Source organism: Alosa pseudoharengus, unplaced genomic scaffold, assembly GCF_046254945.1.
Source record: "Alosa pseudoharengus isolate Yale_2024_CS ecotype anadromous, Long Island Sound unplaced genomic scaffold, YU_APseudo_1.1 YU_APseudo_1.1_scf_10, whole genome shotgun sequence".
Lineage (NCBI taxonomy): Eukaryota > Metazoa > Chordata > Actinopteri > Clupeiformes > Clupeidae > Alosa > Alosa pseudoharengus.
In genome coordinates, this window is record NW_027468565.1 from 23382090 (window position 1) to 23399790 (window position 17701).

Here is a 17701-nt window from a genome sequence, read left to right on the forward strand (position 1 = left end):
TGAGTGAACATTTTATTCGTAAATGGAGATTTAAATATTTTATTTCTTTTAAAAAATACAACTGTTAAACAGAGAACGGCATACTTAATACCATACTTAAGACAGTTCCATCATGTCATGTTAGTGAGACATTCACTAGGATACGAGATGTTCCATAGTGGTCTAACCTCAGTAGAAGCATGTTCTTCAGACAGCCCAGATTCTATCTAGTGAGTTCTTGCTACAGTGTGCATGCTTTGCACCCAGGCTATTTGAAAGCTTGTGGCAGCTACTGTAACAAAGTTAATTGATTATCAATGATGTGAAACGGGAGCATTCACTAAAACAAATGATGCATGCAGTGACCACTGACAGAGAGATTCCAGACAGACGTAACTTTTTTCCACGAGAATACCATTTCTGTACACTTGCATAGAAAAATAAGTTTCTTGGCAGATGGGTCCATGTGTAAACCACAGTTATATCAAAACATGACACCTGTTCTTGTGTTATAAAAAGAAAGGCTATGCATGGAAAATACTATGCATGACATCGCACATTCCCTGTTTAATTCTGTGTTTATGGTGCTGCTGGTTGCAGTTAAGACATTTGTATACAACTGAGGCCTTTTGTTGAGGTGCATTTAAAAATATAAAAAAAAGACATTAAAATGAATTGGAATGGTAAATGCTGGACACTAGGAAGATCACTCGCATTGGTGCACAATAGCATATTTCTTTTTGTTCTAAGTTTCATGATCTAATTGAAGTTATGTAACAGCGCGGAACCTCTTGTTGACCATGTCCCAGCCTTTTAATAATTCAAGGAATGCTTAATTGGCTCACACTCTCAATCTGGATATGCTACAAGTGTGTGTGGATGTTAATGTGTTTGTTTACAAAAGGAAGGGCTTCTCTTCCTGTGCGTGCATAGTTCAGCGTTGAGGGTGGGTCGGAGTTGGGTTTAAAAAAAAAAAAAAAAGATTCATGGAGGTTTATGTTGAATGCGCTTTTTCTCCATCTTCTGAAATGTTCCACTGTGGAGTTTGAAAGGAGGGTGAAAGTTGGGAGTGTGCAAGCGTCCATCTGCCTAATCATCGCCGTCATCCTCTCCTGGCGGCCTAGTGATTCGGCGTCCTCCCCTCTTGCCGGCGGGACCCTTGGGCTTGGCAAACGCTTGTTTGTGGGCATGCTGCTTAGGGTGAACCTCCTCATACAAGAAGTCTGCTGTCAGTTCGTCTCCATTGTCGATCTCCAACTGAAAGGAGCAACAGGGGTGAGTAAATGTGACTGTATTGTACAGTAAAAAGGACTGCTGACAGTTTTTCGATTAAGACCTGAACTGAGAATCGGTCTTCAAATCTCTTTGTCTGCTTTAAACCAGATTACACAGACTAAATCATTACAGTAAGCTCATGGCCAGTAAGTGGAATCCAAATAGTTGCACAAGCCTTTTGTGGCACAAAGTACTTGGCTTATTCTAAATAGCCTTCAGTAGGTAAATACAAGTTCCAAGAAGATAATGTTTTAAGTACCTTGGCATCAGCATACAACCAACACGAAATACATATATTTATTTTCACACACTTGCTTTTGGAACACATACTGAACAAAACATAAATGCATCACTTTTTACGTTTGCTCCTATTTTTCATGAGTTGAAGTAAAAGATTATTTTTTTTCTAAAAAGGCTTATTTCCCTAACCTTTGTTCACAAGATCTGTCACAAGGTTTTAAGGGAGCATGCAACTGGCATGTATACGTCACTGCAGGAATGTTGCCTGGGAACTTAATGTGAGAGTAAAATGCTAACTAATACAGATTTGTGAACAAATAAACCTTTTGTGTGCATAGAAGTGTTGGGTCTTTCTCTTTAACTTGTGAACAAATGAAAATGTGAAAAATGTGAGCAAAAATGAACACGTTGTGTGTTTTTCCCCCAGTATATATATATATATATATATATATATATGCCCTTATGATTATTATGATTTAAAAAAAACAATGCAACTGATCTCAGCTGGTATTCTGTCTATAATGGAGTTGAATGGAAATTTCTAAGTGACTCCACACTCTTGACTTATAATATGCCAATTACATAGACTAATGACATAGCTAATGGTACAGTCAAAATATAAGTAGCAATAAATTAGGGGGAGTGGTTCAACCGAGTCATATCTCACACAGAGCACCTTACCTTACTATGCACAGAGAATCACAGGCTCAGTCCCTGCCTCAGTCATTGCAAGCGCCTCGTGATTAATCACCAACTATGTGGATACTGTTTTTAGACTTGATTTAGTGTTATTTAGAATAATTTGTATTTTAGTATATTCTTTATCTTACTGTCCTTATTGCTTAGTTGTGTTTTTTATATTATATACTTTTAATTACTTTTTCTGCTGTTAGTGAATGTTGTGTGTGATGCCTGTATGCTACTGAGACCTTGAATTTCCCCTTGTGGATCAATAAAGTATCTATCTATCTATCTATCTATCTATCTATCTATCTATCTATCTTGCTGAAGATGTACTACCAATAAACAAAACCATGAACAAATTTAGAACCTGGGTGAAATGCCATCTGAGAAGAAGTGTTATTTGCAGACAAGCTATTTGCACTTGTGGGTAGATGGGTCGTAATCGCTAACAACTTACACCATTCTCTTTTCTCTGGCAGTAAAACAGGAACAAGTGCACCTCTGTGTTGACATCTTAAAAGCTCTATGCTTTCACAATTACATTCACAAAAGTATTTTTTAATCACAGAAGGATTAGAGCCCTCTGTCAAACTTATAACACTCACCTTCTTCTCAATCTCCATATTAAGCTGGTTTTCAACCATGTCCACCAGGGGGTTTTTACAGCTGGAGTAGAGCATTCTTTCTTTGATACTGCAGCTGTAGCCAGGCATGGAGTAGATGAAGACTGAACGATCAAAAGGAGGAAACTGATGTCATGACGTGAATTCTCATATTCCCATAGTCCACAACATGATGCAGTGTAAATCTTGACATCTTGAAATCTTAAAAGTTGCAAACTCCATAATTTGGCTCAGACACATTATTATTATTATTATTAGTAGTAGTAGTAGTAGTAGTAGTAGTAGTAGTAGTAGTAGTAGTAGTAGTCTTACTATTAGTAGCAGTAGTAGTAATAATAAAGCACTTTGGGTCAACCCTGTTGCATTAAATGTGCTATAAAAATAAATTGACTTGACATTCTGCTTAGGTTTAAGTGAAACCAAATCTCTCACCTATGGATTCCAAGTAGTCACCCTCATGTGAGTGCTTGTACAGGAAGAAGTGGTAACGTGCAGAGTCCTTTGGGATCCTTTTAGGCAAGTCTTTAATTTCCGTTGGATCAGTGTTAGACAGGATTATGAGTTCTTTATCAAAGTTGATTTCCTGATAATGAAAAGGTTTTGAAAACAAATGTTATCATCAGAGCTGCTCAACTTCTCCCTACTCCCAAAATGCTAATTTAGAATATTGTTTTGCCTGTTGTGATTGATCAATCACTTCTCCACTTTTAAGAGGAAATTCTATCTGTTTTTAAAAATAGAATCTACTAAAAGAACCTTTACACCAGCTTTTCACAAGCTACCAGTAGCTCCAAGTATCGCTCCAAAAGGTTTGAGGAAGATGTTCATAAATCTGATAACCCAGTAACTTGGGAAATTAAAATGAAATTCACAGTCTACAAAGAGAGAAGGTAAATGAGTTGAAAGGGACCTTTAAAAAGCATACAAATCTTATTCAGCCGTTTTGAGTGGCATGCTACCACTAACATAAAAGCTCTCGGCCATGTCCATTTTGTCAAAGTAGCTCTCGGAGGAAAAAAGTCTCTCGGCCATATCCATTTTGTCAAAGTAGCTCTCGGAGGAAAAAAGGTTGGAGACCCCTGCTTTACACCTAGTTTGTCAGATCTTGTAACCTAAATAGAATCATAGTTGACTTACAAGCTGAACGTAGTTGAACTTCTTGTGCTTGAACTGTTCCAGAGCATTCATGGCATCCCCATGCAGAGGGAAAGCGACACCCTGGAGGGTCTGCTGTTTGGTGTCCACGCTGATGTCAGTTTGCACCTGAGGACAGCCACATACGGTCAGTTTCACGTGTCACAGTCAAACGTGTTGCTAATGATGACCACTTCAAATTCAGCGTTTTAAATAGACAAAGTGTTGAAATCTGTGTAAGTCTACACTGTATCATAGAAATCTGCCCTTGATGCCTAAACCTTTCAGTCTCTACATTACATCAGTGCCATAACCACACTATGTATTTCCTGTGTGAACTTTTTGTTATAATTAGACACATGCTTAGCACAGGAAGAACACTTAGTTACAGACTCCTAAGTCCTGAAGTCACCTAATGGTGGTGATGGTGCTCCACCCTCTAAATAGCTAGTCTGAGAGAACAGTGGCTAGATTAATGTGAGCCACACACAGCACCCATGGTGAGGTGACCCATGGTCAGTCTACAGAGAACACCAGTCTGAGAGAAGCATAATGTAACTTCCTGTTTATAGTTTTGCTTAATCTCATTGGCTGGTTGTGAAAAAATGACCCATGTCAGCTCGTCATAGAACTTCCTTATATGGTAAGGTGCAGGGCCAGTACAGAGCTTGTTGATTTGAAAGACTGCATTATGTGGAGCAGACTAGAGTCTGTGAACTAAGCAAAGAAAGTCAACCTATCAACTGACTCACTGCAACCTCAGCTACTCAAGACAACATTCATGATTTGTCATTTGTAGACTACCGTATATTGAATTAAGACTGCAGTTCAGAACAGTAGTGGATTACAAATCCACAGAGAACAACAGTGATAACAAATCAATCAACACACACAATGCACACCTAACGGGCTTATCAACTCTGTGACCTCATTCATCTAGACACTGTAGGACTATTCATTTTGAAATTATACATAATTAGTGAGAGCAGTCTTTCAGCCTCCACACCCTTTGTCCATGCCTTATATTATTTTTTTTGTTCTTTTCAGCTCTAAATACATTTTTGATAGTCATCATTTCCAGAAGAGCTACCATGTCAACCTTTGCCTGCCCTCAATCACTACTCTCAAGTCAATGTTTTTTTTTTTTTTCAACCTTCACCTCTTCGGAGGACAATCTTTATTTTTTATTCCATATAGGTACAACAAGTAGTTGAAGCCGCTCCGAACCCACCCACCCTAGTGCCGTCCAAATCACAAGTGTGACAAACTGAGACATACAGACAGACAGAAGTCATTGTACCCACATGTATAAAAAGTACCCACAAAAGTCAAAAGTACCCACATGTGTAACGATATCCTCAACAAATGGTTCTCAAATTTCTAAGTTTATACGTGCAGACACGTGACGATGTGGCTGTGTTGGTGCATGTTGATGTGTGTGTACCTCGCTCAGTTTGATCTGTCTCAGTTCCTCCTCAGCAGCAGTCAGAGGCAGGGGAGCGGCTTGAGCAGTTAGATACTTCCTGTATCCACTGAGCGACACATCATCCTGCAAGGCAGACGTTCAATCTCAGTAAGTGCTTACATGACAACAGTCAGTTACTTAAGCTTCAGCAACCATTACAACTACAAAAGAAAGCCTTAAAGGTATACATCAAAATAGATTAAATCACATTAATCTTTGGCTTTCAAAGCATGTAACTATGACAAAGTAAACACACATTAGCTGATGAATAAAGCAAGCAAGTTAACAAATTCACAGACAAGCAAACAAACAATCAAGTCAAACCTTAACGTTGCCAAACACCTCATCCTTGATGTGACCACCGCCAAACTCTTTTTTCAGTGTGGCCCTTGTAGCAGCATAGAGCATTTTAGGTCGCACCTACGTTTATTAGAGTGAAAATTAAATATTACAACTTAAGTACTGGTTATTTCACCAACAAATTCACCCAATTCATGCTGATTATCACTGATGACAGAAGTCCTTTCATCAGAAACGAGTGCCCTTGCACTGTGGTTGACATAACAAATTATCCAAAAAATCTACTCTCCAGGGCTGTTATTCTGTGTGCTTTCATTATTGAAGATCTGTCATTGCTGTTGCAAGACAGTGTGAGTAATCCTAAAGTGTTAAAATCTTCTGTGAAGATAACTCAGAGAAGCGGGATAAATGGGCACGTTCAGTATGCTATAATAAGCTGCCTCCCTCAGAGCCAACATGTCTGAGCCTGTGATGTCTTTGCATTCTGGAGAGGAATGTTTCACCTCCACTAAGTTATTCACTAATCCACTGGCTGGGGAATTGTTTTGCTGTATAAAATCTAACACACTTGCAAAATAAAAAAAATCGAAAATCAAAATTGGACTTAATCCACAAACACAATAACAATGAGTAGTGAAGAACCTATCCTTATTCTATAATGATATGCCTAATAATTTTTGTCAAAATGTAATACAAACAACAACAAAAAACAAGAAGGCTATTGTACACTCTGTCTCCATATGCTTTTTTTGTTTGTTGATTACATTTTGGGCATCCAGGAGGCTACAAGGCTTGATTATTATCTATGACAGAAGCACTAACATAGATGTTAAAGGAACCGTATGTAAGAAAAATATTTCAATTAATCATAAAATGGCCCTGATATGTCACTAGACATTAAGAAATCATGTTCATTTCAAATACTTATATCACTGACAACAGTAGTCCAGCCAGGATATTGTAATTTAAAAAGTGAAGTTGCAGCCCTCAACTGTTGTTGATGTTGTGTTTTGTCATGCCATGTTGTGTTTTGGCCTGATGCGCCACCCTACACCTATCTACTAATCACGAAGTCAGTAGTGTTTCGCCATCCGCGTTTGCAACCTCGAGTCAGGGGGGAGGGGGAGGGGATACACCGCTCTTCAGTATTTTGAAAGTGATTGCAGTACCAGTTTTGGCCACAATCTTACATATGGTTCCTTTAATGTCTATGGGACATGTATGGCATTCAAAATGAGAGACTTACAGGGGAATGGTCGGGGGACCAGACAATAAAGATCCATTCATAACCCTGATTGTTGGAGGAGTCCAGTCTGTAGAGGATGTAGCAGGGCAGGTCATTTTCTAACAGTGGTAGGACAGAGGAGTCATACTCTTGGTCCCAACTTTGAGTGGCTTGCTTGGATCCGCCAACCACTAACTGCTCTGAAACAAATGCACACAAACATCCATATAGTTTTATGACAGCTTGGCTATAATTTCCTAAACTGCATCTAAAATGTAAGATGGCCATTAATTAATTAGGCCTAGGTCACAACACTATAGCCATAACGTAGAAAGTCTATTATAGCTTTTGCATGCATTATTACTAATATAGCTATGGTATGCTCCATTATTTTTATTCTTACCATTCTCAATCACAATTTTCAGCAGCCGATAGTCTCCATTCCTGGCACTGGCAAATATTTCTTTCACATCATCAGCAGCTAAACAGACAGGGCAAAGATCATGTCAACTGCTGGTCCTCCCATAATATAATTTGTTGACAAAAGAGCTGATACAAGGAAAAATTGGCAGTGGTGTGTCATTATTTTAGGTCAAAAGTTCAAACAAACAAGCTGAGCGGGCGATTTGAAAACAATGCAAGTCAAATGGCTGGGAGCTGATATGCAGCGACCAGGGTATAGGAAGACTATGGGGCCGTGCACACGACGCCGGTTTGACAAATGAAGGAATTAAGGCGAGGCATGGTTGCCACACTTTATGTCTTCAGAGAAATTTCAGCAACACAAACACACTTGCCCGACTGGCATACATCAGCCTGTGTCTGCACTAGAGCATTAAATTGCTCATTGACTCGCCCTTGATTTTTTGAATATCACTAGCGTGCAGTCAATATTAAGAGAATAGGGCCTACTACAGATTATTTAATATGAACAAAATACCGTAGACAGACATTTAAACGTCTTTGAGCTGTCAGCTGTTGGACAAGTGTATGCAAGGGAGTCTGAATTCCATTGGTTTTAGCTAGGTCATAGTCTATGTTTCAGACAGGTGACGGATGCAAATGAAAACATTGCTTAAGGCAAGATAACGTAGCCGCAGTTTCAAAATTTACCAAACATTTGATTTTATTTTTCTCTATTCAATCACAACAGAGGTGTGTTAACCTTCATTGGCACGATACACCTAAGCAGTTTCGGTGAGACCTGCCAGCCAGCTACGAAGGCGTTGCCCGTTCAAACATCTTACTGCATGAAAGGACTAGGGCTAGGCACGAGACTGCGAGCGAGCGACCGAGGTCTGTCGACTTCACACTGCTACTGAAACCTTAACAATCTGGCTAAATGCAATATTCGGTTAAGTGTGAATCGCATGAACTCTACTGTGCACCAGTTCTTTCAAATCTAAGTAGTATGCTGACCATGAATCAGCGTCGACTCAGTCATTAGAGGGGCAGGCAGGCAGGTTAACAGAGTGATATGCATAGCAATAGCAACAGCAGGTTTTCATTGAGTGTTGCTTCAGAGCTAACGTTACTTCGACGACAAAAACAGGACAGAACGGTTTCCCTAGAGCCAACAGAATAGAACAGATAGTAGTTTCATCTATAGTTTCAATAAGATTTACCTTCGATACCCGTTTGATGAGACATTATTCCTTCGGAATCCGCGGCTGGACTAAAAACCCTAGAGTCAGGAAGAAGGAAATGGGACTACAGTAACATGACTTGTTTCGTTTAGTCTGACGTCATCATCCCGCAGCAACTCACTCACTGGCTGCTTAAATGAAAGCAGGGCATGTTCGCTAATAAAGGAGATGCGCATTTGGTTCTGTGGAGGTCATGGAGGTATTGGTGGAGGTCCATCTTTTTATTGTTTAGGCTACATGCAATCCCAAATTAAAAGCCTGGAATTCACAAAACAATTGAACTGTCTTGCAATATGTTCGTGAGAAATAGGCTAGGAACAAATCATTCCTCCTCTTGCGCCAAGGCCCAATAGGTTATGTTTTCGCCAAGAAAAATAATTATTTGTCTTTTGATCAAGTTTTTTTTTATCATGAAGTCAGCAAGATCCTTCTGAAATATTAGTGTCATTTTGGCAGGCTAGTAAGAACAGTCTAGGCCTCAACAGGGCATGCAGATTGCAAGTCGCCTATGTCACCTCAGATGATCTCCATGTAATACAGGTGTGTAGCTGCTGTAAATATCCCGATGCCATCATATTATAATTATCCAAAATGTCGAGTTTTATGTAGGCTAGTGATTTTGATCTTTGTAGGCATATGCTAATCATAAATCACTCAATAGTGGATTAATTAAACGTCATGACAACAATTTGTTAAATAATACTCTCCCTTTGAAGAGGTTGAACGCTTGGGCTATTTTTTTCATGACATTGCACTGATGGTATGCGCCTGCTGCCGCGGGGAGTTGCACCCATCAGCACCACTGCTCTCATCATACACCGACCAGACGCCCGATCGTGTTGAGCTGACAAAGCAGCGCCTTGCTTGGCTCGCTGGCCCGGCTGTCGCTCCATGGACTGACAGCACAATGGCAGAGGATTTCGGGGGTGCCCCTGTCTCGACTACAACAACAACAGGGTCCACGTTTAATCTCGCCACGCTGTTTTCGCCCCTCTTCGTCAGGACAAGCAGAGTGCCGCTGTCGGCTCACCGGGCTTGATGAAGCGGTGTGGGAGCTCTGGGTTTGAGGTCCAGTTGAACACATTTGAGGGGCTAGCCTACGCACAGCGGCGTGGAGGAGCAGGGTATGTAAGCAAGCATGTGAGCGGTGAGTGTGTTTATGTATTCGGCATGTTTTGGTCGCGGCGTTAGGCGATTTCAAAAAAGCACAGCAGTGATTTGCATCAGACGATGCAACGTGTTGTGTAATCAGATTGCCTTCCTGATTCCTGATTCCTGAGGTGCCTTGAGATTTTATGGATTAGGTGTAATTTAAGATGAAAGTGTTTAGCCATTTGAAGAGAGACCATGCTGTATTGACTACATTTTTGGAAATGAGCGTGACAAAAATAGACAAATTGACATCATAACGCATGATTTTAGTCATATTGTTTTGGTTTTTATGACTGTCGCCGAAAACGCTAGACACATAAATAACTAGCCTACACCACACCGTTTCCTGTAATACATTTGAATAAACCTTTTCTCATTGGTCAGTGTGCGGACGAGATGTAGTGTTAAGGTGGTCCGAAGTTAATAAAAACAAGGATGTAAGGGTAATACCTTTATTTAGTTAATTATTGATACTCATGTTGTTGAGCCTGCTGCCAGTCTACCCCTGTATTGCTCCCTTTCTTGTATTGGTAATGTGACAGCCTACTCTTGAACATTAGCCTATTAAGTTTTTCTTGAATCGGTTAAACATGAAGGCCACTGGTATGAACAGCAACACGGTACACCCCTTCCAGTTCTATTTCTGGGGCCCTTACATCACAGACTATTCCCACATTGGGTGTTTTGAACGAGCAGTGTGTTAAAAGGAGGAGATCAGGGCAGGGCAGCACTTCCAGTCAGTGGATGGTTTTATATAAAAAGAAAGCAGAACAGTCTGCCAGTAGCCTACATGACATCCACTCAGTTCTGGTTCAAGGAGAACCAATAGTTTAGTTTTCCTGTGGGTTCAATCCAATCTTGGGACATACATGGGATGAGATGGGGATCGTGAAATTAGCACCCTCTGTAGCAGACTATCGTAGCCATCTATTGTTACACATGTGGTAAGTGACTTGAAGGGCATCATGTTTATGTGCCAGAGAGTTTTGGTTTTAGGTGGTTACTGCCTCACTGTCTTTTTAAACTATTTTTTTGTTGTTGTTGGGCAATTGAGACTAAATGGGATACACTTTAATCTAATCTTTGTGAGCCTGTTGTCTGTCTTCAGATTGAGGGAATATTCAGTGATGCAGAGATATTTATAGACATCATTGTTTTTCTATGTAATGCAATGTGTGTACCCAAACAGAGAGTTTGATGATGTGTCATGATCCTGTTATTTGTGTATTTTTTGTTTAGCCTCAGTTTGTTCAAGTGTTGCACATGTTATATGGATTCTGTTTCTGGTCTACCCTCCTGTCTTAAGATTGCTTCCTCTTCCTTTCCAGGTGTACTGTGGCCAGGGCTGATCAGGATGGAAATTGATGCCCGCTTCCGCTACTACTTCCAGCACCCCTGGTCTCGCCTGATCGTGGCCTACCTGGTCACCTTCTTCAACTTCCTCGTCTTCGCCGAGGACCCCGTCTCACACAGCCAGACGGAGGCGCACATGATCGTAGTGGGCAACTGCTTCTCCTTCATCGTGAACAAGTACCCCGGCGGCGCATGGAACGCTCTCAAAGTCATCATGTGGCTGTTGGCCATCATCACCGGCCTGTTTGTGGGAAAGTTCTTCTTTCACAGACGACTGTTTGGTAGGTCACCATGCGCCCCAGTCTGTTTATTTACTGCATGCCATTCCATTAGCTCGCTGAGTCAGAAAGGAGTAAATTAATGGTTGTGCAAGATACCTTCTCCCACGTCAGTGTTAGATTCACATCCTTACATCCGTATGTCTCCCTCTCTGTCAATAGGAGTGTGATCTGGGAGAATCTGACAGAAAGAGGTCAGTGTGGGGGTGGGGATTGGGATGCTGAGACCCAGTCCATTTTCTCTAATCTGTGTCCCTAATCCATTTTCTCCTCACAGAGGGGTGATATGGGCAAAATATTCATGATATTTCAGAATTATACATGTGAGGATACAGGTGAGGATATTTTGTCACCATATAGGTAATATTATAATAATGGCAATTTAATAACTAGATTTTTATTCTCAGAATCGTTTGTTCCAGCACTGGCAGGGGGTGCACAGTGTTCCTGCTCCACAAAAAATATGCAGACAAGCATGCAGATAAGAAAAGATAACCATCTTAAATACCTTATTTGCAGATAATATTATCCTACATAATATAGTCTATTACGGTTAGCTTAGTACAGGGCACATAGGCATACAGTATATTCATTAACATTATTTTTGAAGAAATGTTGTATAAACATGTCTTCTGCTTGAGATATTTCTACCTGCATCTTGTTTCAGCTAATATTAACTACCACCACTGCGGCTGTATAAACACCCCAAGACCCTCTGTGGTTTTAGTAGCAATGAGTTATTGTTGGCTTGCATATGCATTTCGAGAAGTTATCTATAATTAGGCAGGTCATGGTATGTGTGTGCGACCTTTCCAGAGTTTTCTCTGAGGAGCCCATGACAGTAGGGTGGAGCCTACTCTCATCATCAGCAGGCCTTTCATAATTTTAGAACAGAGTCATGATCTTTCCATGTGGCAGTGGATCTTGAAGACAACACACTCACACCATTCTATAATAATGGTACATGTGATGTATTCTAATGTCGGCTTGTTTTAGAGTTTAGTTTAGCCACTCTTATTAACTCCAAGTCCACTCTAAATAATCCTGACAAAAATGTACTGCTTTTAAGCATTTATGTTTGTGTAGAAAAATGTTTGTATTTAGCCAACATGTGTGTGTAGCCAACACAAGAAATCCTACCAGGGGGCATACACAATTAGCATCTTTGTTTATGCTAGTGGTTGTCATCTGTTTAGCATGCAGTATAGTCTGTTGAACGAAATCAGAAAATGATTCATATTTTGCTGCTATTTATTTCAAGCCGTTCAGTGGCAATAAATTGGATCTACATTTATAAACATTTCCATATATACACATTTAGAAACATTTTCAGTATAAACATTTGTAAATATTTTCACATTTTTGCATTCTACATTTGGAGTTAGATGTTTTAAGGTGGTTATGGTTGTGTCATAGATAGATAGATAGATAGATAGATAGATACTTTATTGATCCCTAAGGGAAATTCAATTATTGTGTAGAAGGGCTAGATTAGTGCACTGGAGTGAGAGTCCATCAGCAGCACCAAAGGAGGACAGAGAGGAGGAGAGCGCTCCCAGTGTAGCCAGGTGATGCTAATACATGCCACTTTGATGCCAGTGTGTTTTTGGTACTGAGAGCGGGGGGAACAGATGGCATTTAAGGGCTTGGTAGAAATAGATAAATAGAGATACAGAGAGAATGAGAGAAAGAGATGGAGGGAGTGGACTTTCAAACTATCATTTAGCAATGCTCTTACGTAATCCTAAAACAGGACTTAGGGAGAGTGCAGGAGAGCCTACTCTGAGCATGCAGGGAAATGTCATCCATAATGCATCATTAACAGAAACCCAGGCCCACCGTGGACTGCTGCCTTTAGTCAAGCACAGCTGCTGTCTCCTCTTAACTGCTGAGAAGTTGTCCTTTATGTAACGTTTCGATTATAAAACAAATAATCTGGAGGGATACCTCCACACAGCAAACATGTTAGTAGTTTGCTGACCCAACGCTTACCAAATGATCATCATTTTGCAGTATCTCATGTCACAATTATTGAATTTTATGAAATACAATTGTCTATTCAGTGGATTCCTTATCAAAGATGGCGCGTTACAGAAGGCCCTGCTGGTTAGTAGGGATGTGCCGATTGTGAAATTCTGGGCCAATACCGATACCAATGTTTAAAATAACAATTTGGCCGATAACAGATGCTGATACCGATATTTGTTAATTTCTTTGTTTACTTTATTCCTGTTGTTAATCATAGCAACAACTGGAATCCATGCATTTCCACAGAATTATTTTTGGAATCTGATCCCTTATCATACCTGTTGATATTCGTACTCGTCGCTCAACTTATCATGACTAAATTCAAGATGGGACCGAACGGTAAACTTCCTGAAGGTTCTGTCTGTATAAATCGTCTTGTAAATAAACTACCAGTGCTTTTTCAAAGTTCTCAATGTCTCGTTTTAAATGTCGGGGCCCTCGGAAGTCTACCAATGAAGTGTGGAGCTACGTTGAGCCTCGTAAATGGTGTAAAACAGTGATTTATTTGCATGGCTAGGCCGATGCCCGAGGCACCCCCTTTGAAAACCTGTTGGTAGCATCGGCTATCTAGCGCCAGATTTTGGAGTGCAGGGGACAAGCCGAGATGAGCTATGAGACAAAAGTTCACACTCGGTATCATGTTTCAATACACTTTAGGTCAGATAGAACTTCTCCTTTAAGAAAATAACTGAACCATTTTCAAGTCTTTCAGGCCTTTATAGCACCATCTCTGATTGCCCCAGTCCGTATGTAACACAACATTTAACTAGTGCAGACCTGACGCAAAATAATAGATAAACATCAGCCACTGCCATCGGTAAATATCATATTAATTTGGCGATAGCCAATATCTGTCAACAAGGCCGATATCGGCCGATACCGATGTTGGGCCGATATACTGTATCGGTGCAACTTTACTCGGTGCAACTCTACTGGTCAGGCAAACGTGTTTCATTAGTATGTGTGCTCCCTGGCTCCCAGGTCTTAGTGATGTTAAGACCTTCCTCCACCAGCTGAGCTACTATACCATAGGTATGGGTTGGCAGTTTAAAGCTCTTCTGTTTCATATCATTTGAAATTATGTGCCGTTCGTAACCCTTCTTGAGGGTCTATTTAAGTACCAGAATGTTTAGCCTCACAAAAACAAGATTAGGTTAGATTTGCATAGATGCTGAACTGGATATGAAATTGCAAATAATTTTGCCAGTTTGTTGTTTGGCTGCCTGACACATTGCCTGCATCATTTATGATGACCTAGAAAATTCCAACACTCACAACCACTAATTTTTACGGTGAATTACACTATTCCTCCCCTCTGGCATTGTCCCCTTGCTTTCCCTGCTCACTTGCTTACTGTAAACTACAGGAGATTTTTGTACATAATTTGTCTTTGTGACAAATGCCTTGCATGCCCTGGAATTTGCCCGTTTTGCTTGCCTATGCAGCAGTTTTGTCATTGTGAAAAATAATTACACCAAATACTATTAGTACGCCTATATTATTTTAGAGGAACGTGTATTGATTGTCAGTATTTTATCAAAGTGTTATTAGAGATATTGCAGTGGCAGTGGTCTATCAGTCCTTAGCTACTATCAGTCCTTAGCTTATTGTGTTTTGTCATGTCAGTGAGAACTGTATCAGCCACAGTGTGAGAGATTGGTCCCATGGTCATGGCTGAATGACCTAACGGCATGGATTTCTTCAAGAAAACAAACGTGGCCATGTGCACACAAGCTGAGAGATGCAGACTGACAGTCGATGTGGGTTAAGACCAGCCCGGGGCTGTGTGGTGAACCTATGCTCTGTTTGCCCGCCGTCACCCTGGGCCATGATGTTTGCCCCTATTGATGGGCTTATCAGGGGGTGGCTGTCTTGCAGCCGTATATCCTGTGGCCTGGATGACCACGTCTTCCCAAGGACGCCTGGGCTAGTGCCTTCGAGGAGGAGTTGGAGGTGTGGTATGCCAATGTCTGTGGAACAGCTGGCTAACTTGAGTTGACTCTTTGTTGTTGTCCAACACACAGAGCTGCCAACAATTGCCTCCTATTTCAGACTGTTGCTGTTCCAGATATAAAAAGATCAAGTTTGTTGCAAGCACTCATCAGATGCTTATGCCTTTACTACTGTATATGTGAATACAATATACAGTATGTCATTCAACATTCAAAATAGGTCAAGCTGGTGACCAGGTAATGAAGTAGTGTGTTGCAGAAGTTGCAATGATTTGCTTACTTTTGTCTCTATTGGTTGCGGTTTAATGGCTTTTTATATAGTTTTCATAAGGCCGCTTCAGTTGAGGTAACTGTTCATCCCACTGTAGCGTTATTCATAGAGCATAGCCAGAGATGCTCCATAATTGCACAGGTCCTCATGGGCTTCACAGTGAGTGCACAGTGGACATGTTAATTTTTCATGGCTTAAAAATATGTGGTAAAATTTTCCCATGGGAATATCTAGCTTGTGCCTTACATAATCGACTCAACTGGAGAACAGATTTGACTGGAATATGAAATCAGTTTCTCACCATGTTACCTTTAAGCTAAAAATATATAAATAAATAAATAAATAAAAAGCACAGTATCAGCACTAGGATGGGTGATGGTCTTGCATATGAAGATGCTGTGAGTTAATCCAGCGGCTTTGTGTGTACTCCCACTTCCCTGAGCAGCAGCAAAGCTTAGACACACCTGAGCACTTGGGCATTGGAGACAACTTCCTTGCTACTACTTTTGACCATTTCTGTGGTGTCCTCTTTTATTGGGACAAATTGAAAAGGAAGGGTACCGATGAGGTCTGTCAGGGATCCATCAGGCCACCTCAGTGCCATTCTTCAAGCACGTTCCTCCCTGTCAGCCAGTTGTCCTTTGGTTCTAGCCTTGGGGCCGCCATCTGGGTTCTGTCACATGCACTTACATTGGGCCGGGAAAGGGACAGAAGGCTGCCGTGCGTCTAGGGGTCAGCATCCTTCTGTGAGAGCGATTGTGTGTCTAGTGGCCCTGCTCACTGTCAGAGCTTTAGTCTCATCACTTTGTGTGTGTGTGTGTGTGTGTGTGTGTGCTTGTGTGTGTGCTTGTGTGTGTGAGTGAGTCAGATTATATGCGCATATGTGCTTGCATGGCTTTTCATTGGTCTTTCTGATCAGATACATCTAGATTGTGGCATACATTTATGTAACTTTTCATGCACACATGCACTCGTTAAGCGTTACAATGTTATTTATAAGCCTTCACAGCTTTAACTACCAGAATGCATAATAAAGCTTGGTTTACCTTTTGATAATGACATTGATTATATCATTGCCTTATGTTAAATGCTGTTTATTCACCAAATGCACTACATTAATCCATAATGTTATGTTATTATTATTATTATTATTATTATTATTATTATTATTATTATTATTATAATGTGACTCCAAATTGTCATAATAGTAAGTTGTGAAGGGCTCATACTACGGCGTCATTATGTTCTATGAGTGCAGTCATATCGGTTTATAAATAATTATATAGATTAATGTCAGAATTAATTGCATGTATAAAGCTTATCATATCATATAATGCTTAATTGATACTGGGTTCAAGTTTTACTGACTGCCCAACGTTTTCCATTTTCAACCTTCTGTAGTCCCTTATAGATAATGACAGATACAACACTCTCAGTGTTGCATATAAAGTCTATTGGTCACACAGATGAACATAGTCAGTCATAGTCTAATGCAGTGGTTCTCAAACTGGCACTGTAGTGGTACTCCGGGAGTCTCAGAGATTTTTTTATAAAGACAAAATAATCACTTCAAATTATATTTAAAAAAATCCTTAACTATGTGATCACTGAAGTTACATTTAAACTAGTTTTTGTCTTTGTTTTTATCAGCCAATAGGAACCAATAGGCTTACTAGGTACGTTCAACTGTTTGGAGCATTAGCAAAATGGTTGACAAGCTAAGCTTGTTAACAAGCAAACTTGATGGATAAAAACATTGCATTCATGGCTCCAAATGGGAAGTATTAGAAAGAGCAGTGCGGTGAATATGTCGAGTAGCAAAGCAGAAATAGCATAGTTATCTGGTTGCATGTCTTCTGGGTCACATATCTGTCACTTTACTAGAAAGTAATGAGGCAGTTAGTATTCAAGACTCTGCACTGCAGAGCTGTTTCAGTCTCACTGTGTGCCCAGTCTTTTTTCTACTGGATGAGGTGTGATTCAAATGACTGCCTTCCCCAGCCTTTGTCACTACAAGCTGTTGGCAGTAGCGCTGTTCCATGATGGTGATTGATTACATGCATTCTGCCAGGAACTGTCTCTTTTTTTCCTGTTCA

General features: G+C 40.4%; 2 protein-coding genes across 5 annotated transcripts in view; one reads left to right on the forward strand and one right to left on the reverse strand.

Moving 5' to 3' along the window:
- Positions 1-23: 23 nt before the first annotated feature.
- Positions 24-8669, reverse strand: twf1a (twinfilin actin-binding protein 1a). The gene is made up of 9 exons (XM_076267903.1): positions 8551-8669; positions 7329-7406; positions 6947-7125; positions 5725-5820; positions 5380-5484; positions 3939-4064; positions 3234-3384; positions 2784-2905; positions 24-1236 (listed from the first exon to the last, which is right to left on the reverse strand). The coding sequence occupies exons 1-9, from the start codon at positions 8573-8575 to the stop codon at positions 1069-1071; spliced, it is 1050 nt and encodes a 349-aa protein (XP_076124018.1). The 5' UTR covers positions 8576-8669; the 3' UTR covers positions 24-1068.
- Positions 5429-17701, forward strand: part of tmem117 (transmembrane protein 117) — a 47516-nt gene continuing 35243 nt past the window's right edge. Inside the window, exons 1-2 of one of the 4 annotated variants that reach the window (XM_076267883.1) lie at positions 5429-5508; positions 11052-11357. In XM_076267883.1, coding sequence (XP_076123998.1) covers positions 11078-11357 — 280 coding nt within the window. In that variant the 5' untranslated portion in view covers positions 5429-5508; positions 11052-11077. Of the gene's footprint in view, positions 5509-9405; positions 9719-10462; positions 10668-11051; positions 11358-17701 lie in introns of those variants that run through there. The other 3 variants (XM_076267862.1, XM_076267876.1, XM_076267868.1) reach the window with 3 other exon arrangements.